Genomic DNA, 23,135 nt, shown 5'->3' with positions numbered 1-23,135 from the left:
CTCTACTCGTCACATTAACAGTCTTGCCTAACCCTTTTGCATAGGCACTGTTCCCTATTGCAACCATCCATGAGTTCTTCATTTCTTGCTCCCTCCAGCTCCTGGATCTCATAGAAACAGAGACCTGGTCCCTTTAGACACAGCCTCTTGTATCTGCCCACTCTTAGGGAGGCCATTCATATTCTCCACCCTGGCTCAGACAACTGTGGTGATGTTGAACTTCTCTCCCATTCCTGCTGCTTTCAATCTCTCCTTTCTCCCCTTCCCACCTTTTTCTTCTCTTTTGAGCAGCACTGCATCTGACTCCTCCTTCCTCTCCCCCCTCCATGTTGCGGTCATCTACCAAACATCCAACTACTCCCCAATTAGCTTCCTCTCATATTTTGACTCCTGGCTCTATCTCCCACACTCATCCTTGGTCATTTCAACTTCCATGTTGGAGACATCTGATCCCTCAGCTGATTTTTTCTTTGCCCACACTTCTTCATTTGATCTGCATCCCTGATTCAACTCTCTCACTTATGAAAACAGTCATTCACTTGACTTGGCTTTCACCAATTATTGCTTTCTCCCTCTTATCTTTCTGTTGCCAAGTTCCTCCTCTTGTGCTGAAAGAGACCAAGTGATGATCCATCTATCAGCCCCACTCCCCATATGCCTTGCCACTAGGCCTTTCTATGATTCAACACTGATGACTTCTTGTCGGTACGCAGCCCTCTCCTTCCTTTAGCAGAGCTGGTTCCTTTTTTCCCTGGATACAATTGTTGATTCCCTCCATTGCTCTTGCTACTGTACCGTTGACTCATTTGCCCCCTCGCACCCACACCCCAGTACACTATCAGCATGCACTTCTGCTCTCACGCTGTAGAGAATCTCTGGTGGAAATCCTGAGACCAGGCTAACTTCTTCAGTTACATATTTTTTTCTCTCCTTTTTCAGTTCTGCTGTTTTCCTAGCTAAACAATTCTATTCTAATTTTCCAACTTAACTGAACACCCACACCCACAATCCCAGGCACCTTTTTACCACCTCTGACTCATTGTCAACCTTCTCTCTCCCTGTTCCCTTTCTGTGTAGGATCATATCAATTTCTTCCAAGAGAAAAATGACAAAATACACTGTGACCTTTCCCCCTTTCCAACTCTCTCCCTTCTCCTGAGTTAGACACAGAAATGTCTCATCAACTCTCTTCCTTAAACCCTCCACTTGCCCCAGTGATCCCATCCCATCTCCTGATCTCCCTCATGCCCACTCTCATCCCTTCCCTTATTCTTTTCCTTAACATCTCTCCCCCTCTGGCTCTTTTCCCTCACAGTACATAGTCTCTTCCATCTTAAAAAACATCTTATCCTTGACCACACCTGCCTCTCCAACTACCGCCCCATCTACCTTTCATCTCTAAGCTCATTGAATGTGCTGTATACAATTACTGTCTGGAGTTCCTCTCTTCTGATTCTATCCTAGACCTTTTCTAAGCTTCTGCCTCTTGCACTCAACTGAAACTGATCTCACAATCTCATAAACATCCTCATCCTCCTTGACCTGTCAACTGCTTTCACCACAGCTGACCATGCATCTCTTCTTGAAATCTTTTCTTCCCTTGGCTTCCATGACTGTCCTCTCCTGGCTTTCCAATTACCTCTTTAATCACTCCTTCAGCATGTCCTTTGGAGGATCCTCCTCATCCCCCCCAATAAACTTTTTGTCTGGGTTCCACAGGGCTCTATACTTGGTCCCTTTCTCTTCTCTCCCTACATAGTACCTCTTGGTAATCTCGCAAACCAATTTATCTATCATCTCTACATTGACAGCTCAGAGCGCTACCTCTTTATTCCAGACCTGTCTCCTTAGCTTCTCTCATGAATGTCTATCTGTCAGCTCAAACTCAGCATGGTTAAAAACAGAGCTCTTCATCTTCTTCTCTCCAAATCCTCCCCACTACTTCCTTTCTTGATCACTACCTATCACTCAGGCCACCAGTCTGGGTGTCATCTTCAACTTGGACCTCACCATAGGCCCATATCCAGGCTATGTATCTATGTTTTGCCGATTTTTTCTGAACAACATATCTAAGAAATGGCTTTTCCTATTCACCCACACAGCTAAAACACTCATCCAGGCTCTCAATATCTTGTGCCTCAATTACTGCGACATCCTTTTCTCTGGCCTTGACAAATGCAAAATTGCTCCACTCATATCCATTCAAAATGATGCTGGAAAGATCATTTTCTTAGCCCTTTGCTTTGACCAGGTCACCCTTCTCTTTGCATCCCTTCACTGGTTCCCCCTTCTCTATCATATCAAATGTAAGCTACTTGTCTTCCCTTTCAAGGCCCTTCATAATCTATCCACACTTTACCCATCATCTCTCATTCAGTATCCAAAAATCAACTTGCAGCTCCAATTAGCCCATAATGCCAGCTACCAGTGCCCCCTTGTTAAATTTTCAAACAAGCACCTCTGTTTTTTCCCATGCTGCCCTTCATTCTTGGGAGGATCTCCCCATGAACATCCACAAAGCCAGCTCATTGTTTTCCTTCAAATCACTTCTTAAAAACACTTTTGCTGGGATATATACAAAATATTTGACCACTGTTAGGTTGCTGGTGTGCTGAGACTATTGCCTATCATTCTTACCAATATTATCTCTTTGTTTTCTTGTACTCTCCCATCTGTCTGTATCCATCTGTTGTCTCTTATCTCAGAACTACATTGTAAGATCTATGGGACACAGGCTGTCAATTTGCTCTGCTTGTACAGTGCTTAGAACAATGGGATTCTGGTTTGTGACTATGGCTCTAAGGCGCTACCATAATACAAATACTGCTATTCCTAATAATAGCAAATAAAATATATTCTTCGCCTCTGTTGCTACCTAGGCTTCCAAAGCAGCCAATTATACTACAACATGGTCTCCAAGTTACGAACTTGAGTCAAGTAAACTCACTCAACTGAGAGGGTTGATAAAATGTTTACTGTCTAATCTGGTTGCTTCCCCAACGTACGAATATAATCTTTGTTTTAATCTGATAAATAAGTACATGACCTCTCTTCACTAGTCCCTCTCTTAGTCAGACACTGGGAAAGCTGATCAACAGCTATGCTGACAACTATTTCACTCGCATTCTAAACGCATTATAGTCCACACTGCCACACTACTTCTCCATAAAACTTGTGTACATGATGTGGAGGGATTACAGAGTAGAACCCTGCCTTTCTCCATAGCAGAGATTACTTGGATAGATGATCAGATGCCCATTACTACTCCCCAGTTTCTCTCAGAAGAAGACTAGAACTACTCAAGGGCAACCCTGTCTATCACGCCTGGGTCTGCAGATATATCTGTAAAATCTCATGGTCAGTGGTCTCAAAGACTTAAACAAAAAATAACTCAAAATATTTGCATTTCATCCATTGCTAGTAAGAGTCAAGCACCAATATAACTGCCATGCCATATTTGGGTCTAAAACCTGCTGTCAAGTGTCAAGGAAAACTCAGAAATTCAAATATAGCCAATGTGTCCTTGCTGCAACTTGATAATAGCCTCTCCAAAAAAGGGATAGGGCCATTTGGGATAGAGACACATTTAGACTGTCAGCTTCAAGAAAATGTTAGGCAACTGATAAGGAACTAATACAGCATTAAGAGGAGCAGATAATAAGTATATATGGGAATACAAAGTGACAATCAATAACAGACCAAACAGGTCCCAGAACGACTGTATGATCTAGAAAGGACATATTTCAGGATGTATCTTTAAGTTTGAACTAACAGTTCCAGTGAGCAACAATGAACAAAACTCAAGGAGAAATGAGAGCATATTTGGCCCCACCAGGTATGTTTCTGCAATCAGAGACTGACAATCTGTGCAAATTTCAACTAGCATGTTTGATTAATGAAAAGGTGACATGCTTGCACAAAAATGTTATGTATATTTCTTATTTTGATTAAAGACCTGTATGATTATGGTTGCTACAGCTCCAGTTAGGTAATACGAGATACAATCACAAGCTGTTGCTGTCCACTGCTCGCTCCCACCAGCTGGTCTAAAATGGAACAAAAACTGTTTTAGTGAAATAGAAGATATAGTTTTAATAAAGGTCTTCAAGGCTTGCACATAAAAAGAAGCCACCCACCTGCAGAACTTAAAAAATTATCAAACTGCCCTTTCTAAGAAAAAAAATTATAGCTCAGTCAACTAAAAAGGAAGAGAAAAACAAGGTTACTTACCAGTAACTGATGTTCTTCAAGATGTAAACTGTAGGGCATAGCCCCCTGAGACTATCCCAAGGACCCAACAGTCTGAAGTGATCTTTGCCCATTCGGGATAGAAGGGCCTTAACCTGTTTAGGAAGGGGCGGGGTGGATCCAGGAGGGCAGTCGGGGCGCCATCCTTGGGTGCACCATCAAAACTGTCTCCTCCGGTTGCCTGACCCGCTGGGGGGCTGAGGATGAGCTGGAGTCCTGATTTCTCCTTCTAAACCCCCTATTTCTATAGGGTTGAAAGGGCCTAGCTGGAGGCCTTGCCTGCAGCTGCTCCTGGGGCCGTGACTGATGCCTGGAAGCCTGGGGTGTTTACAGGCCTAGGAAGCGAAGCGTGGCGCTGGAGTCCTTCAGACCCTGTAGCTTCCATTGGTCTGGTTGGAGAATAGGGCCAACCCATCAAAGGGGAAGTCCTGAATCGATTGCTGCACCTCCTGGGACAGGCCCGAGGATTGCAGCCACGAGCAGCTTCTCATGGAGATGGCGGAGGCTATGGCCCTGCCTGCCGAGTCAACAGCGTCACTGGACGTCTGGCGCGCTGCCCTAGCCACTGTGGTCCCTCCTCCATGATAGTAGTAAAGTCTGCGGCCTGGCCCTGTGGTAGGGCCTCAGTGAGAGCAAAGCTAGTTCCAGCAACCATCACGGGCGGAAAGAAGGGACTGAGGTGGCATAGGGCCGGCAGCGCCCCATATACCGCAGCATGTGTGCGGGGCTCCAGGGGGCGCCGGAGCTGGCCCCATGGGAGCTGCTAAGGGGAAAAAAGTTCCGGGAACCGTGCACGGAGGTGTGCACTCACCAATAGTGGAATGGACATGAGCAATCACTCGAAGAAGAATAGTACTACCTGCTTCAGGATCAAAAAGCATTGTTACATTTTAAAGAGGAACACTAAAGTAGATTAAGATGATCTCAAAAATATAAAAAGAGAATTTGTAATATTTTATAGGGAATGCACTTCAGAAATTTGTTAGATACAGCTATGTTAATGCAAGGTTGGATTTTCCCTCATTATTACAGGACACGTTAGCTATGATGTATCTGGTGGTTCCTTTTTCTCTCCAGAGGTGGCATAGCATGCTCACCTGGGTAATGGGTGCTACAGGCATGTTTGGTCTTCTCTCCCAATTCCCACAGCCTAAGTGAGGGAAGAATTCTTCTGTCCCCCACCAATAGACCAGGAAAGAAAAGCCAAAATTCCTCCCCCTCATATTTCCAAAAGATCTGGTTACCAAGCTGCCTAGGAAGACCAAACTTTAAGTAGAGATAAGAAGTGGGCCAGGGGAACCAAGAAAACAAAGTTTCTCTTCCCCCTGCCTCCAGTATGTAACTTACTCCAAAACAAAGAATCTTTCTATCCACATCACAGTTTATGCTTTACTTGTATGTGACTTGACTTTAAAAATTCTTCATTAAAAATTACAACTGCCCTGCCACTTTCTTACTATGTATGTTATAGTGTTAATCCAATATATTTGGAATAAATTACCTTATATCTACTAGGGAGCACTCCAGTACTAGTGTCCTAATTGTCTTCAGCTTTTCATCAAGTTTTCTTAGACAGACGATGTTCACTATTTTTTTAGCACCACAATCGTACAACACTACCTGTGAAAGATAAAAATCTGAACAAAAAGTTCTGAAAAAAAGATGACACTCTCTCAATAAACAGAATATATCCTCTTCTAAAATAAACGACATACCATATATACGGATAAAAACATATAAATAAACAAGGAGTTTAAATAAGTGAACAAAGTTCAGAAAGGAAAGCCAGATAATGGTTTTAAGAGAACATGAACTATTTTTAAATATAAGGATGGGGTGTACATGTAAGCTAAGAGGTGTGCCGATTAAGAAATATTTTGTTTACATGTTTTAGTTCTATCGCATGTAATTTGTTCTGCACTAGACTTGGGTTTCCCCAAATGTTCATTTTCTAAAGATGCTGTAAGTCTCCATTCATCAAACCACTGTAAATACCAGACCCTGATTCTCAAGGAGAGTTCCAATCTGCCCAGGTTATACTGCAAGATCTGACAGGACTGGTCCTCAAGTTTTTAAGGATAATTCCGTTTCCCTTCCTCCCCATTGAAGAGGCTGGCCTGGGCCATTGAATGCAGGCAACTCCTGTAATAAAGCGTGTCAGTAATCAGAGTGCCAAAGGTCAGTACTCATTTTCCACTGCCTTATCTTAGGTATTGTGTACACTTAAGTTTTGCCGCTTTAACTATACTATAGTTAAAGTGGCTACCTCTCCACCCCAGTGTAGATGCAACTATTCTGGTATCAGGCATTTCCCAACCAGAGTATCAGCCTCCTTTATGCCAGAATAACTGTCTCTACACTAGGGCTTTACCTAGTGTAGATATGTTAGCAAATTACACCCCTAATGACTCAATATAGACCAGCCCTTAAAGAGATATGAGTGTGATGAAACAAGTCAACATATCCAACTATGGTGGTAAAGGAGATCTTTGTCACAGATATCCACTTCTCAAAATTTTTATGAGTAGAGGTAAGAGACAAGAGAACCATGCAGAGCCCCAACTCAGCTTCCACTCAGCAAGCAAAATGGGTGTGGTCTGAAAAGTAAGATAGGGCTTGATGGAATTTAAGAGAAGCCAGGAGTGAGGTGATCACACGGTAACTATCCTACTTTGCAGATGATAGTAAGTAGCTCTCTATTACAAAATAACTCAACTTCCTTTCTTCCTATTCACTGCATGGCTGATTCCTATTAATATAACTGGAGTGCAACAAAATCAGTCCTCTCCCACTTCCCAAACTATCAAATCCACTTCTAAAGTTGTTCAGACTTTGATGAGACTTTGTTTGCAATAATGTACAACGTAATTAAAACTGGACTCTTCCCAAAATTATAATGATAAATTAGAAAATACTGATACAAAATGAACAAAACAAAGCATGTCTACAGCTGAAAGGGATACATTTTAAACTAATTTAATCAAGTCTTATGTAACTTAATGAGATATTTACCTCTACAGAGGTTTCAGAGACAACCCTGATGATTTTGCCTCTTTGCCACTGGTTCAGATCACGTATATGAACAGCACAGTACATATCACTTTCCCACTTCACTTGCTCAAATTTGGAATTTTCATAGATAGCAGCCATCATTTCCTGTAAACTAACACAAAAAAAAACCCCAAAACAAAACAACCTATGATATCTGAACCAACTCCTCCCAAGACTAAAAACTTATCCAGTGATTTTAGGAGGTATTTACTCAGTTACTGCTGAAATACGCAATAATATTTCAGTAACTTTCTGGCAGGTACACAGTATTGATACAGCAGTAACTACTTGTATGCAGTAATGTTACTTTGTTTTCATAACCACAGAAGTCCTTTTATGTAGCAGTATTACTAAGCCATCCCACTTACACCTTCTTTTAATTTTCAAGAAAGAATATAGAGAAAGACTAGATTTGGAGAGAATCCAGGTGGCACGTATTCAAGAAAAAAGGGAATGGGCAGAAAGAGGCAGAAAACAGTGATTAATGCAAGAAGGCTTACTTTGTAGCTAAACTATTTTTTTACAACAGTCAACAAAAATCTTATATAGCAGTCAGTGGCTAAGGCAGCTTGCCACATTAATATTACACAGTTGCTTTGAAGTCTTTTGTTGAGGGATGTCTGAGTTAGATGAAATTATTGAGCTTTGTAAAAGATATAACCCAATACATATAGTTCTGTGGAATACTTGAAAAAAATGTATTATAGCACAGGGACAATAAATATCACTGATTGTTATTGATACTACTTTAGTCAGATTATTAATGAAAGAACTGGGGCGGGGGACACTATGTCTTTTTTGGACTTAATGTTAAATTTCTCCAGCCCCAAACCTTCTTACACTGAAGTCAACTGGAGTCTCAATTTTGAAATGGGAGTTAGATCAAGCACTTGTGATGAGGCATGCTCCCTGCAAGAGCTGAATTAATCCAGGTGAGCCCAATCAGCTAATTAAACTGGAGGCAGCTAATTAGAGAGAAACTCACCTGTGAGGTACAGGCAGGGCTTCTACAAAAGACAGGAACTGAGAAGCAGAGGGTATTGCAGGGAAGGAATCTGCAGTCACTCACTGGGAAAAGGGAGGGGTGTTTGAGCAGCTGCAGAGATGAGTTGCCTGAAGTTACTCCCTGGGAGGAGGGAGTAAAGAAACTGGCAAACCCAAAAGGAGTGGGGAAGGGCTTGAGGTATGGAAGCAGCTCAGGGAAAGGCAGCAAAGTGCAGGGAACAGACCTTCGCTGCTGTGTAGAGGATCCCTGAGCTGAGACCCAGAGTAGAGGAAGGGCTCAGGTTGCCCTGCCAGCCACTGCAGGAGTGGCATTGTGAGGCAATGAAGCAGAACACTGCCTGAGACTGCTGGAGAACAGGAATTTTGATACACTTGCCCCCTCCCCTGAAGGAGGGACCACAATAGTGACAAGGCTGAGTCACAAAGGGGACAGTTACCGCATGCGAGAGAGGGGCTGCAGTTGAGAAATGGATATGGTGTAACCACTAGAAGGGGCATCAACCTGATGGAGCTAGTCCCTGGAACCATCAGGAGGCAGCACCATTCAGCAGTGAGTAGAGCAACTTGTCACAACTCTATAAGATGTTTCACTGCATATTTATTCAGCGAAACATTATAGTGCAAATCTACTGCTTTCCATACTGTTTATTGGAGGGGGGAGTAAAGAAAATGCAACAGCTTTGAAAACCAGAGATTGAGTACTGCTCCATTGCAAAATAGTAGCTGATACAGTAATTTGTTTAATTGATTAGAATGGTAAGATACTTTAAAAACACAAGTTGTAAGGCTTTAAAAATATTAACTGATAAAATGCATCTATTTTATTAGTTCTTAGAATACCTTTTCAGTAAACTTTCTGATGACAGCCATTGTACAAAGATCTTATTTGGGGATATCACATGACTGATTCGCACTTGTAGTTCTTTGTTAGAAAGTGATCTTAAATCCTCATTCTGTAGAGATTTTATGTTTTTAGGGCTTAAAATATCTAATGTTTCAGTTTCAAAAATTTCTTCTAGAGAAGTATCCCATACTTCATCATGTTCTGTAGCACTGCTTTTGGTGTATCTGTATGAAAATTAAAAATACAGTTTGAGATTGAGTTTATAGTTCAAATTTTACTTCCACTCCCAACCCTAATATTAGTTCAGTGTTAGGGTGTGCTACTAAAATTTAGGCCACAGAAAAGGCTAAAGCGAAAGGCCTCAGAAAACAAAAACAACTCCCCAAAAACAAGCAAGCACCTCCAGTGTCTCTGTAGGGTTATAGTAACCCCTTCTGCTTATTTTTGCTTTCTTTTCTATTGTTTTATAGATAACAGTTACTCACTTGGTGCAGTAACAATGTTTCTTCAAGATGTGTCCCCCCTGGATACGCCGCTGTAGGTGTGTGTGCGTCCCTGCACCTCTGATCAGAGATTTTAGATAGTAGCGTCCGTTCAGCCCGCACTGTGCTCTCCCTCTCTCATGCCCTGCCTTGAGGCGATCTAGTGCTGTGCAGACAAGCTGCTCTCACAGTTTCTTCTCTATCACAGAGCTCGTTCATAAGTACTCCAAAGTAGAGGGGAAGAGGGTGCATGGAGCATCCATAGGGACACACCATCTCAAAGAAACACAGTTCCTGCATAAGGTAACTCTCTTCTTCGAGTAGTGTCGCTATGGGTGCTCCACCATAGGTGACTACCTAGCAGTACTCCGGAGGGTTGGGGCTTTAGAGTAGAGAGTTTATTATGGATGTTAATATTGTGGAGCTGAAGATGGCATTGGAAGCTGAGTCATGCATAAAAACAATGTTCTGCAAAAGTATGGCAGATGCCCAAGTTGCTGCCCTCCATATTTCTGTCAGAGACATTTTTAATGAATGCTCCAGAAGTGGAAACTTATCTCGTGCACCGTCTTTGGACTCCAATGGATACTGCGGATCCCTTGGATCTGTCTGCAGTTGAGAGGAACAGTTTAGGAGATTTCCTAAATTCCTTTGTTCTGTCCAAATAAAATGCCAAAGCTCTTGACATCAAGTATATATAATAATGCCTCTTTGTCACAGTGACACTTTGGGAAGAATATGGGAAGGTGAATAAGCTTGTTCACATGGAAGAACAAGGCTATTTTGTGGAGGAACTTTGGATGCGGTCTCAGTATGACCCTGTTTTTAAAGAAAATTGTGATGCAACGGGGGGGAGGGGAGGGAGGAACTGGACTGGTTGTGATGTGATGAATGTGTACTGAATTCTCTTTTTTGTGCCAGAATGTAGATTCCCAATGAGAACAGCATGGCTCTTGAGTCCTTCAATGTGTGAAGTGAGCCACCCATCTTGTTGACAAACAGCTCAGAGCCCTTGAATGGGAGATCCTCAACAGTTGTCTGTACTTTGGTAGCCCTGAAAGTCGTAACCAGGACACTCGTTTTATCACCACCTCTATCGATACCTAGCAGGCTGCAGTATCTACAGCACCTAGTGCGGTCTGTAGTGATGTCCTCGCTATCAGCTGATCCTCATTGACGATGACTTGGAATTCTTCTTTTTGTTCATTTGGCAGGTAGTCAAGGGCACTAAGTTTCCCATAATTGGTGTGATCATATTTTGCCATTAGGGCCTGGTAGTTCACAATCTGAAACTGCAGAGTTGCAGAGGAGCATGCTTTTCTTCCAAATAGATCAAGCCTTTTCCAGTCTTTGTTGTAAGGGGTAGATTTAACATGGTGCTGTCTTCCACATGCATTTACAGCATCTATGACTAGTATGACATTTGATGAAGGGTGTGAAAAAATTCTATATCCTTGGAGATCACATAATATTTATCAGTTCACTTGCATGTAGATGTTATGGAGGCCGGTGTTTTCCAAATAACCTTGGCAGGATCTATGCACTTCACAGGGTCCTAGAGCCAGGCTCCAGCTCAAGCCCAGAAGTCTACACTGTAATAAAGCAGCCACGCAGCCCGAATCCCACAAGATTGCACTTGTTGGCACAGGCCAGGTGCAGGTGTCTAGCTGTACTGCAGACATACTATTAGGATGCTTATTCTCTGACATTCTTTAAAAAAGCTACCTGAATGCCCGAGAAAAGAAGGAATCAAAAATTGCTAAGAGAAATAAAATTATCTGACTGGATTTTTGGGGGGGGAGAACAGGGGGGGAGAGGAGAGGGACAAAAACCCTTTAAAAGCAGTTTTAAAAAAAAGTATAAAAAATAAATACAATAAAACGAGGAACAAAAGAAAAATTAGTTTCAATATAGCTAATGAAAACAATCATTCAGAATTTGGTAGAACACATCAGAGAAATACTGACGGAAAACACAGGAGGAATTGTCAGCCGAGGACATTGTTACAATTATTTCTTTCCAGTAGATAAATAATCCTCCTAGTAACAAGGCAAATGAACACCAGCGATCTTTCTACTTACTTCAGAGAATTTTGTGTTTCTTGGAAGGTATTCTACCTGAATGAACTTACAACATGTAATTTTAGATACAGAGGAAACAAACTTCGGTCAGCTATCTTGCTGTAGCCAGTATTTTATCATTCGGGTGTACTTTCGAAAATCTAGTGGTCAGTTTGCATCATTCTCCACTGGTTTTTTATTACATCCATTTCTTTATTACATACATTTATCTTCACTAATGGAAATTCCAAACAGAATTAAAAAAAATTATGACAAATGAACTGCATAAATAATAGGCTACAGTTAATACAGTTTATATAGGCTAGGAAAACAATGCCAGCTAAAAAAGGCAAAACCAAGTGAAACATTCAAATGGAAAAGGAGTGAAGAAAAAATTGGTCATACTGCTATCTAAAATTTCTCTTTTTGGTAAGTAATAGTCTTACAATTTCATATGGAACTTCACAGCAAATTCCAGGGAGCATGTCCATTTGCTGAACTACATCAGCAGAAAAAAGTCAATTAAAAATATCTAATTTGGTTGTCTGAAGTTAAATAAAGACAATACAGGTGCCTAACTTAAGAGACACAAATTGACAAATTTTGGCCAATATACAGAAAATGTTTACTCTATATGATCTAAAGATACACTTATGCCCTGACTGGTGACAATCCATATAGTCACTTCCCCAGGAAGTGATTAAAATATCTGTATCTATTAGCCAATAAACACAAAAATTTTCTCATATAATCATTTATGTTTTTACCAGGAAAATGGAACCTTTATGATAATGTATTTAAACTTTCAAAAACTTAAATGCTAATTGAATTAACAACATTTTAATACTAGGATGAAACATCAGCAAGTTAAAGTAGTATAGGTTGGATGAATGGACTATAAAATGGATAGAGAGCTGGCTAGATCATCGGGCTCAACGGGTAGTGATCAATGGCTCAATGTCTAGCTATCAGCCAGTCACAAACGGAGTGCCCCAGCGGTTGGTCTTGGGGCTGGTTTTGTTCAACATCTTCATTAATGATCTTGAGGATGGGGTAGTTTGCACCCTCAGCAAGTTTGCAGATGACAGAAGCTGGGGGGAGTGGTAGATACCCTGGAAGGTAGGGATAGGATACAGAGCGACCAAGACAAATTGGAGGATTGGGCCGAAAGAAATCTGATGAGGTTCAACAAAGACAAGTGCAGAGTCCTGCACTTAGGACGGAAAAATCCCATGCACAGTTAGACTGGGGACTGACAAGCTAGGCAGCAGTTCTGTAACCTGGGGGTTACAGCGGATAAGAAGCTGGATATGAGTCAGCAGTGTGCCCTGGTTGTCAAGAAGGCTAACAACATACTGGGCTGCATTAATAGGAGCATTGCCAGCAGATCACAGGAAGTGATTATGCCCCTCTATTCGGCATTGGTGAGGCCACATTCAGAGTATTGTGTCCAGTTTTGGGCCCCCCACTACAAAAAGGATGTGGACAAGTTGGAGAGAGTCCAGCGGAGGGCAACAAAAATGATTAGGGGGCTGGAGCACAAGACTTATGAGGAGAGGCTGAGGGAACTAGGCTTGTTTAGTCTGCAAAAGAGAAGAATGAGGGGGGATTTAATCGCAGCCTTTAACTACGTGAAAGGGGGTTCCAGGGAGGATGGACCTAGGCTGTTCTCAATGGTAGTAGATGACAGAACAAGGAACAATGGTCTCAAGTTGCAGTGGGGGAGGTCTAGGTTGGATATTAGGAAAAACGTTTTCCACTAGGAGGGTGGTAAAGCACTGGAATGGGTTACCTAGGGAGGTGGTGGAATCTCCATCTTTAGAGGTTTTTAAGCTGCAGCTTGACAAAGCTCTGGCTGGGATGATTTAGCTGAGTTCAGTCCTGCTTTGAGCAGGGGGTTGGACTAGATGACCTCCTGAGGTCCCTTCCAACTCTAGTATTTTATGATTCTACGAATATAGTTTACTTTTACCTCTAATACCTTAACTGACTATTTTTCACCTAGTTAAAGACAACTAAAAAACACTCATCAAAAAGTATAAATCCCCAGCTGTTGCATTTTTGCTTAACAGTGTTTTAACAACATATGGACAGTGTCTTCAATCTCGGTTGGAAAATCCAGACTCAGACTACTCCAATTCTCTCCCACCCACCCCCGTCACTACAGTAGGTTATAAACAGAATACTTGCCCTATCACATAAGATGCTAGCTCTTCTTTAACTAGCTGGCTGTTCACACTAGAGGATCTCTTTCCAAGCACCTCTGGGAAGTCAAAGAGTTCAACCGATAGCACGTTATCTTGCGATATACCTCCAAAAATATAGAGAGAGAAACCTTAAGTTAAAAAGTATCCATTAATGACAACACTGAGAAAATGTGTCTGGATGGTGAGAGAGGGAATACAGGTGGATAGAGGCAGGCAGAACAGAAAAAAAAAAAAACCTTAAATTTACCAAGGTCTGGTCTGTAAAATAAAAACCACATTCAGTTTTAACGCTAATTCTTTAGAGAGTCCCAACTTTATACACATATACAGTAAGGTTATATTTTTGGTGGCTTCCACACCTCAACAGCATTATAGCCAGTCAACTATTGCTCAAAGTTTCATTTATTAGGCAGTTTTCAAATTATTTTTCTGTATTGACTGTAGTGACTTATATAAAAGTTCCCATCTCATATAAATAAGAAGTTATACTTTAACAAAGAACAATAATGGGAAAAATCCCACTGAAAAAACAGACACTAAACCTTTCATAACTGTTGTTCTTAGAGATGTGTTGTTCATGTCCATTCCAAGTTAGGTGCCTGCATGCCATGTGCGCTGGTGCTGGAGATTTTTCCCTCAGTGGTATCCACAGAACTAGCTCTAGCGCCTCCTATGTCACACGCACATGTGCCGGTATAAGGGCCTCCGCCTTCTCAGTTCCTTCTTGCGGGCAACTCTGACAGAGAAGAAGGATGGTGGGTCATGAAATGGACACGAGCAATACATCTTGAAGAACAACAGTTATAAAAGGTTTAATAGTTTTTAATTCGAGTGCTTGTCCATGTCCATTCCATGTTACACAAGCTGCCTGTGGAGGTGGGCTAGGTGTTCATGGATGTGCTGATTGCAAACACAGCTCTTCCAAAACTGGCTTCATCATGGGCCTGTTGAGTGATGGCATAGGGGGATGCAAAGGTATGGATTGACCATGTCTCAGCCCTGCCGATATCCTGGATTGGTATCTGTGCAAGGAATGCTGCTGACGACACCTGTGGTCTCGTAGAGTGAGCTATCATGACTGGAGGCGGGATCTTTGCCTGCTTGTAAGAAGCCTGGATGCAGGCAGTGATCCAGAACGAGATCCTTTGGGATGACATTGGTAGACCTTTCATCCTGTCCGCCAGAGCAATGAAAAGTTGCGTAGACCTATGGAAGGGTTTAGTCCTTTCAATATAGCTCAGGGCTTGTCTAACATCTAAAAATGCAATAGCCTTTCCTCATCAGTGCTGAGAGACTTTGGAAAAAAGACAGGCTGGAAAATATCCTCATTGTTATGGAACTGCAACACCACCTTTGGCAAGATGGCCAGGTGAGGGCGCAGCTGGACCTTGTCTTTGAAGAATACTGTAAAAGGAGGTTCTGAAGTAAGGACTTTGATTTCAGAGACTCTTCTGGCTAAAGTAACTGCCACAAGGAAGGCAATCTTCCACAAAAGGAGCAGTAGAGGACAAGATGCCAGAGCCTCGAAGAGCGGGTCCCCCGTAAGCCTTAACAGGACCAGGTTCAGATCCCAAGAGGGAATCAGATTGCAGACCTGTTGGTAAAGCCTAAGCCCTTGGGGAACCAGACTGTCATCTCATGGGAGAAGACTGATTTGCCCTGAACCAGAGGTTGGAAGGCCGAGATGGCTGCCAAGTTAACCTTGACTGATGACAGAGCCAGACCCTGATGCTTCAGATGGAGCAGATAGTTCAAGATGGATTGCAGGGAAGACTGAGATGGAGAAAGATCTCGTTCAGTCGCCCAGCAAATGAAACACTTCCACTTAGCCAGGTAGGCAACACTGGTAGAGGGTTTCCTGCTATCCAGCAAGATCTGCTGGACCTCCTTGGAGAAGGCCTGCTCCTTGGGGTTTAGCCATGCAACAGCCATGCTGTCAGATGCCAGGAGGTGAGGTTCAGATAGAGCTGCTGGCCCTGGTCTTGCACGATCAAATCTAGACAGAGTTGGAGCACTCATGGGGCTGTCACTACTAGATCTAGCAGCATGCTGAACCAATATTGGTGAGGCCATGCTGGGGCTGTCATGACGACTCTCGCCTTGTCCCTCTTGATCTTCAGGAGGACACTGTGAACCAAGGGATCAGTGAGAAAGCGTACAGCTGATCGTCTGACCACAACAGTAGAAAGGCACTGGAGAGAGAGAGCCCTTGCTGAGCCCGTACATTGAGCAGAATCGAAAGCATTTTCTGTTCTGTCTGGTGGCGAACAAGTCCATCTGGGGAGTTCCCCACCTCTGGAAGATAGCACAGATGACTTCTGGGTGAAGAGACCATTCATGGCAAGAGGAAAAGGACCTGCTGAGGTGATCCGCCAACATATTCCGTTCTCCCAGGAGATGTGAGGCCTCAAGATCTGACATGTCCAGTACCAAGGTTACAGTCAGCTGCGAGGCCATGAAAGGTATCCCCTTCTGTCATGGAACACAGATCTCACCACCACTTCAGAGAGGCTAAAACTGGCAGTGGAATTGTAAGGACTGTGTTCAAATGTTGTCTGCCCAAAGAGTAGACTGACACTAGTCACAACTGCAGGGCTTGAGGCGCAGCCTCACGTATTGCACCACGTAGATACATTCTACCATGTGCCCCTACATCTTGAGGTACACCTGGGCAGTCATAAGTGAGTGAGCTGTGACCTGGGCAATTAGATCCGACATAATCTGGAACCTGGCCTCATGTTGGTAGGCCTTGGCCTAAGTGGAATTGACCACTGCCCCGATAAATTCTATTCTCTGCACTCAGATCAATGTTGATTTCTGTTGGTTTATCAAATGACCAAATCCCTGAAAGGTGGCTCATACTATGTTGATGCTGAGCTGGACCTGTGCTCTTGAGTGGCCTTTGATGAGCCAATTGTCGAGGTATGGGTAAACCTGTATGCCTCAATGTCTGAGGTAAACTGCCACTACAGCAATACACTTTGTGAAAACTTGTGGGGCTGCTAACAGACCAATGGGAAGTGCAGTAAATTGGTAGTGGCATTGGCCCACCACAAATCTGAGGAATCTCTTGTGTCCACGGAAAACAGACTTGTGGAAATATGCATCCTTTAAATCAAGGGCAATGAACCAGTCTTCTGGATCCAAAGAAGGGATGATGAAGACCAGAGAGACCATGTGAAACCTCAACTTTCTGAGATATTTGTTGAGGCGACGCAGGTTCAGAATGGACCGTAAGCTCCTTTTGGCTTCTGGGATTAGAAAGTAACAGGAGTAGAACCCTTTCTCTCTCAAGCTTTGGGGAACTTCGTCTACAGCTTCTACTGTTGCTTTTCAGAAGGATCCCTGAAAGGGGACAGGGAGGGAGGGACAGACACAAACCAAAGGGTGTACCCCATTGCTACAGTACTGAGTACCCAACGGTCTGATGTTATTGATGACCAAACAGTGTGGAAGGGCAAAAGGTAATCCAAAACCAAAGGGAGGATGGATTCTCGACTGAGGCTGGTAGGTCATCCTTGGGCATGCCTTCAAAGGGCCTGTCTGTTTCCGTCAGGGTCCTAGCTTGATCCTAACTGGGATGCTAAGGTGGAAGGCTGGGCCTGACAGGGCTTGTAACCCTCTCTCTTTCTTTTAAGAGGGTTCTTGCCTGAGTGGCCCCAAAAACCTAGGAGGCTGCTGTGGCCTAAAATGCTTCCTGGAAGCCAAGGGTGTATACAGGCCCAGAAAGCACAGCATGGTCCTAGAATCTTTGAGGCCATGCAGCTTGGCATCTGTCTGTTCTGATAACAGAGGCTCCTTTGAAGGGAAGGACCTGCACTGACTGCTGGACCTCATGTGAGAGGGCTGACAACTGGAACCACGAACACCACCTCATGGAGACAGCCAATGCCATTGTTCTGGCCACCGAGTTAGCCACATCCAAGACTGCCTGAAGGAAGGCCCTGGCCACCGACTTGCCCTCCAGGATAGCCAAGTATTCCTCCCTTGTCTCCTGAGGCAGGGAGTCCTTCAACTTGGGCATTGCATCCCAGATGTTAAAGTTGTATCTCCCCAGTAAAGCCTGCTCGTTGGAGATATGGAGTTTCAGGCTGGCCATTGAATAAACTTTCCTTCTGAACAAACCCAGCTGCTTGGAATCTTTGTTTTTTGGAGTGGTGCTCATCTATCCTGGCTGAAACCACCAAGGCCCCGGGGTGGGGTGGAGGGGCAAGTACACCTATTAAAAAGCTTTTTGCTGTGATGTAATACTTCTCTTCCCTCTTTGACATTTGGGGTAAAGAAGACAGGGTCTGCCACGGCAATCTAACCAGCTTTAACACCCACTCACAAACTGGCAAGGACACTATGGTGGGAGCCGCTGCACCCGAAATGCCAAATAGGCTGTCTATGGGCTCCTTAAGCTCCTCGGCTTCCAACCCCAAGTTCGTGGCAAACCGCTTAAGGAGCTCTTGGTAGACCCTGAAGTCATCTGGTGGCAGCAGATTAGCCAGACCCGCAACCGCATCATCTGGGAAGAATGATGAAGGGGCTATTATCAGGAAAGGGGCTGATTCTTCCTTCCCTACTGGGTATCCATGCTAGAGCCCCTGCTGGAGGTTCGGTATGAGGGCCTGAGCCCAAATTGGGGTCCGGTACCAACCAGGACTACGCTGCATCTCGCCTCTCGGATACAATTGAGAATTATCAGACTGAATGAGGTCCTAGTATGAGGGGGAACCCACATAAGTTCCAGTAACACCATTGAATTGGTCACTGTTCCGGTGGCCATGCGCTGGTGGTCGGTCTGGCACCGAAGTCCGGTGTACAGGCAGGATGCCAGTGTCTTGTCGACAGGGGGATGGATTCCTCTTTGGACTCCAACGAGGACTCCTCCCTCAGAGACCATGGTGTAGCCCCTCCCACTGCTACCTGGCAGCTGTGCTTAGGAGCTGGAGAGCAGTGCCGAGGAGCTGGAGACTGGCATCACGTTGGAGACCATTGTGGCAGGCCATGGAGAGCTTCTGTCTGGAAGGCACTGCTACTGCCAACACCATGGAAGAGGCCAGCGATCCTTGTACTCTTCTGTCCCTGGTGACCCTGGCTGGTAAGGGGTCTCAGGGCGTAGACAGTACAGGGAGGGACATCAGTCCTTTGCTGCTTGGAATGGCTCCAGCGTTGAGAGGGCTCGCAGGTGCAGAGTGCCCTGACCACTCGCAGGAGTTGGCGGTGGGTCCTGCACTGGGCTTAGTGCCCTGGGTGGAGTTGCTGCTGCCGACCATGGCTCTGGGGATGACAAGTGGCTCGGCACAGCTCTCAGCTCGTCAGCCATTTCCCTCTTATCCTTCCTTGGTGACAGAGAGCGCCCTCTTTCAGTGTGCTGTTTCATGCGCTTCTTCCTCAGCACTCGAGATGGTGCCATGAAGAGCACTGTGCCGGAGCAGCACTCTGCATGGATGCTGACATGTTTAAGTGCCGAACTGGAGCAGCATGGCTCCAAGTACGGTCTAAGTGCCACATCCATTAGCAGGGCCTTCAAATGATTATCCCTGTCCTTTTCTGTGCACAGCCGGAAGCCCTTACAAATCTTGCACTTATCTCTAACGTGAACTTCCCCAAGGTACTTTAAGCAGCTCGAATGCAGGTTGCTCATTGGCATGGATTTGTTGCAGGTAGCACATGGCTTGAAGCCCGGGAATCAGGGCATGCCCCATCCCTGGGACAGCATCCCTGGATGGGATCACCATCTACAATAACTAACTTATCTAACTATAAAAACTATATATACACAACAGAGTTCGAAAACCACTGGAGAAGTCTTGCAAGAGCAAGAGAGTCATTCCAGCAACTGTCACAGATGGTAAGAAGGAACTGAGAGTGCGTGGGGCCAGCGGCGCCCCTTATACCAGCGCATATGTGTGCAACCCCAGAGGGTACTAGAGCTGGCCCTACAGATACCACTGAGGGAAAAATCTTTGGCACCAGTGCACATGGCGCACGCACACCTAATAGGGAATGGACATGAGCAAGTACTTGATGATCAGATGTGATTTGAAATTCAGCAGCACATATTATTGGCCTGTTTCAGAGGAGCTGATCATCCAAAACTTCTACTGTGTTTAGTGGAAGCCATGAACACTAAACACCTCTGAAATCAAGCCCTACCCATTAATGCAACCAGAGTATTTACACCATTTAATACTCACATTATCCACAGGTAACTGAAGGCATAGTGTTGTAATCTGGCTTAAGTCTATAAACTTTCCTCCCAATTACTTTACATTTAGAAACTCTCAGCCAATTATGCTATTTGCTAAAAATATGAATTTCCCTAAGTAAAAGGGCAGCTCTAGCAAGCTTGAGTAGGAGTAATCATAACATAGTGGATTTATCTAATTTAATTTACTTTATTTGAAATGTAATCATCTGAATATGCACACTTTTATTATTTATAATTATTTATTATGTAACAGACACATTGAGAACTTACTAATGACTAAGCACAGCATAAATTTATCTTGAGTCATTTCTTCAAATCTTTGCTTTGCTTCTCTACTCCATTCATTTGCTCCTTTAAAGGGTTCAATATGAGCCAGTGTGCTCCTGATAGCCTAAGTAACAAATCAGATAACCGCTGTCACATATCTACAGTATCCATTTACGGCCAAATCTCTGTCATGCAGCACAGCAGGATGGCATAGGGAACCCCCTTACTGCCCAGTGTGGGCTACACACACCATGGGTTTCAGTGCAAGGATAAAGGCTGCCACAGGAAGGTAAGCACTCCTCATTGTACGCAAGTGGGTAAAAAATGGGCACAACCTTCACCTTGTTGTGTTGATTTCAATGGAATTAGTGGGCTTACTGAGTCAAACAGAGCAGTGACCGGGTCATGGCAAAACATTAATACATTCAGATTTTTGAGTACAGAGACGTTGGCCTGTTTAGTCCTACAGCAAACATGCTAGAAAATTCATGCCAAAGCTTGGAAAGTTTGGAAACATATCAAATAGGATACACAAAAGAAAAAGAATCAAAACAAAACAAGGAATTTTGAAATTGAATAATTATTAAAACCAATCAATCAAAATTTATCAAAGTCTCTTTTTCAGAGAGACTATATCGTTCATCTCTCTTATTTTGTTAAGCAATCCTTCTTAGTGGGGGGGGGAAGGGTAGTTCTGTTGCTGAATTAATCTTGTGAGTTGGTGTTTACTTTTCCAGTTTTGGACAAGACAAGGTGTGAGTGGGGAGGGGAGGAGAGAAGGAGAGGAAAGAAGAGATACAATAGTAAAGTTGGTGAAGGAACAGCTTTTTGCTGACATTCTCAAGATACAAGGCAGTCAGTCATGGACAGGCATCTGGAACTGGAAGGCTGGCCATGACAGCTGTTGCCTCTGGACTACAAGCTCACTCCTCTGGTCTGGGATGTCACCTAACTAGCCCGGGCAGATCCCCACCTCTCTCTCTCTGTCTCTCACCAGTTGTGGGCACAATTGGCTAGTCTGACAAGTCTCATCTTGTCATGCAGGCATAGCTGGTCTCAGGATCAGGTCAAAAGCAGAGAGAGGACAGATGAAAGATAGTGGGGAAAGAAACACAAGGAAAGGGAAGACAGAGCAGGATATCTCAAATATCACTCTAGGGTCCTCACAAGTACAGCAGTATGGTCAAGTTTCCCACTGATCCATTGAGCTCTGAGTGTCACACTGATTGAGGCTTACCAATGAAAGGGAGTATCTGCAGTGAAGCAGAGACCGTTGGCCTTTCCTGAGGGAATCGCCAGGAGTTAATTGCACTGTTTTGATCCCCAAAACCTCTCTTTTTAAGGATTCCAAAGGGGGTGATGGGCAAAATAAGTCATCACCTCATTTTTTTGTTCACCAATTAAGCCTACATTTCAGACATACCAATTTTAGTCCATCAATTTCTGATTCCATTCTCCTCTTGCCTCCACAGTCCTTTAGTTATACCAGTAGCCCCCTTTCGTATATACTAATCCAGTCTGGTTTTTTGTGTGTACCTTTTTCTATTAACAGTCATTGTAACATTATAATGAACTTCCAGCAACTTTCCAACAATTAAGCTCACAATTAGGGTAGGCCCCTTAGACCTCAAATATTGCAACAACCCCAAACCCCGCTAAGCTGGCATGGAGAACAAAGAAATCTGTGCTAGATAAAGGGGTTGCAAGAGGATATCCAGGACCAAATTGTGCCTCTCAGAGTCAGAAGAAGTTAATCACCTTGTGCAGTAACAATGCTTTTTCAAAATGTATGTCATTGAGAGTGCTCCACTGTAGGTGTGTCTGCATCCCTGGGCTGCTGATCGGAGAACTTTGGTATCAGTGTCTGTTGGGTTCCTACATGCGCTGTCTCTCCTCATGCTGCGCCGTGAGGCAAGTCAGCACACGCATCCTCCATTCCTTCTCTACCGCAGAGTCATAACAGGAACTCCAAACTAGAGGGGAGGAAGGCAGGCAGTGGAGCATTCATAGGGACATACATCTCAAAGAAAAAATGGTTACTAACCTCCTGTAACTGTTGTTCTTCGAGATGTGTTGTTCATGTCCATTCCAAGTGTGTCTGGTGTGTGTGTGCACGTGCGCCAGCCATGTGCACAGTTCGCCGGGAAGTTTTCCCCTAGTGGTACCCATAGGGTCAACTGTGGAGTCCCCTGGAGTTACACCTCTATGGCGCTCTATATAGGGCTCTGACAACCCTCCACCTCTTTAGTTCCTTCTTGCCAGCTGGCTCTGACAGAGCGGGTGGTGGGTGGATCTTGGAATAGACATGAACAACAGATCTCGAAGAACAAAAGTTACAGAAGGCCAGTAACCGTTTTTTCTTCTTCGAGTTGTTGCTCATGTCAATTCCAAGTAGATGATGCCCAAACCAGACTATAAGAGGAGGTATCGGAGCTCAAAGACTTGCAGATTGCAGTACTACTCTATCAAACACAGCATCATCTCTGGCATGTTACGTAATAGCATAGTGGGTTATGAAGGTGTGAACTGATGGCCACGTCGCTGCCCTACAGATATCTTGAATCGGCACTTATGCCAGGAATGCTGCGGAGGATGCTTGAGCTCTCATGGAATGGGCCATTATCGGTGGTGCGGGGACCTGTGCCAGGTGTAAACATGCCTTAATACAAGAAGCGATCCAAGATGAAATACTCTGGGAAGACATTGGTAGGCCCTTCATTCTGTCTGCTACTGCTACGAATAGCTGGGTCGTCTTCCTGTATGGCTTGGTCC

At 44.0% G+C, this 23,135-nt stretch overlaps 1 protein-coding gene across 1 annotated transcript in view; it reads right to left on the bottom strand.

The window, feature by feature from the left end:
• RNF17 (ring finger protein 17) overlaps nt 1–23,135 on the bottom strand; it is a 231,571-nt gene that overhangs the window by 109,665 nt on the left and 98,771 nt on the right. Inside the window, exons 22-27 of the mRNA XM_067562728.1 lie at nt 20,367–20,487; nt 13,881–14,001; nt 9,145–9,372; nt 7,261–7,411; nt 5,750–5,868; nt 3,956–4,046 (exon numbers count right to left, since the gene is read on the bottom strand). Coding sequence (XP_067418829.1) covers nt 3,956–4,046; nt 5,750–5,868; nt 7,261–7,411; nt 9,145–9,372; nt 13,881–14,001; nt 20,367–20,487 — 831 coding nt within the window. The remainder of the gene's footprint in view (nt 1–3,955; nt 4,047–5,749; nt 5,869–7,260; nt 7,412–9,144; nt 9,373–13,880; nt 14,002–20,366; nt 20,488–23,135) is intronic.

The sequence above is a fragment of the Emydura macquarii genome, unplaced genomic scaffold, assembly GCF_026122565.2.
Source record: "Emydura macquarii macquarii isolate MOO-44397 ecotype Brisbane River unplaced genomic scaffold, CSIRO-AGI_Emac_v2 contig_2473, whole genome shotgun sequence".
NCBI lineage: Eukaryota > Metazoa > Chordata > Testudines > Chelidae > Emydura > Emydura macquarii.
This window is presented reverse-complemented; position numbering and strand designations above follow the sequence as displayed.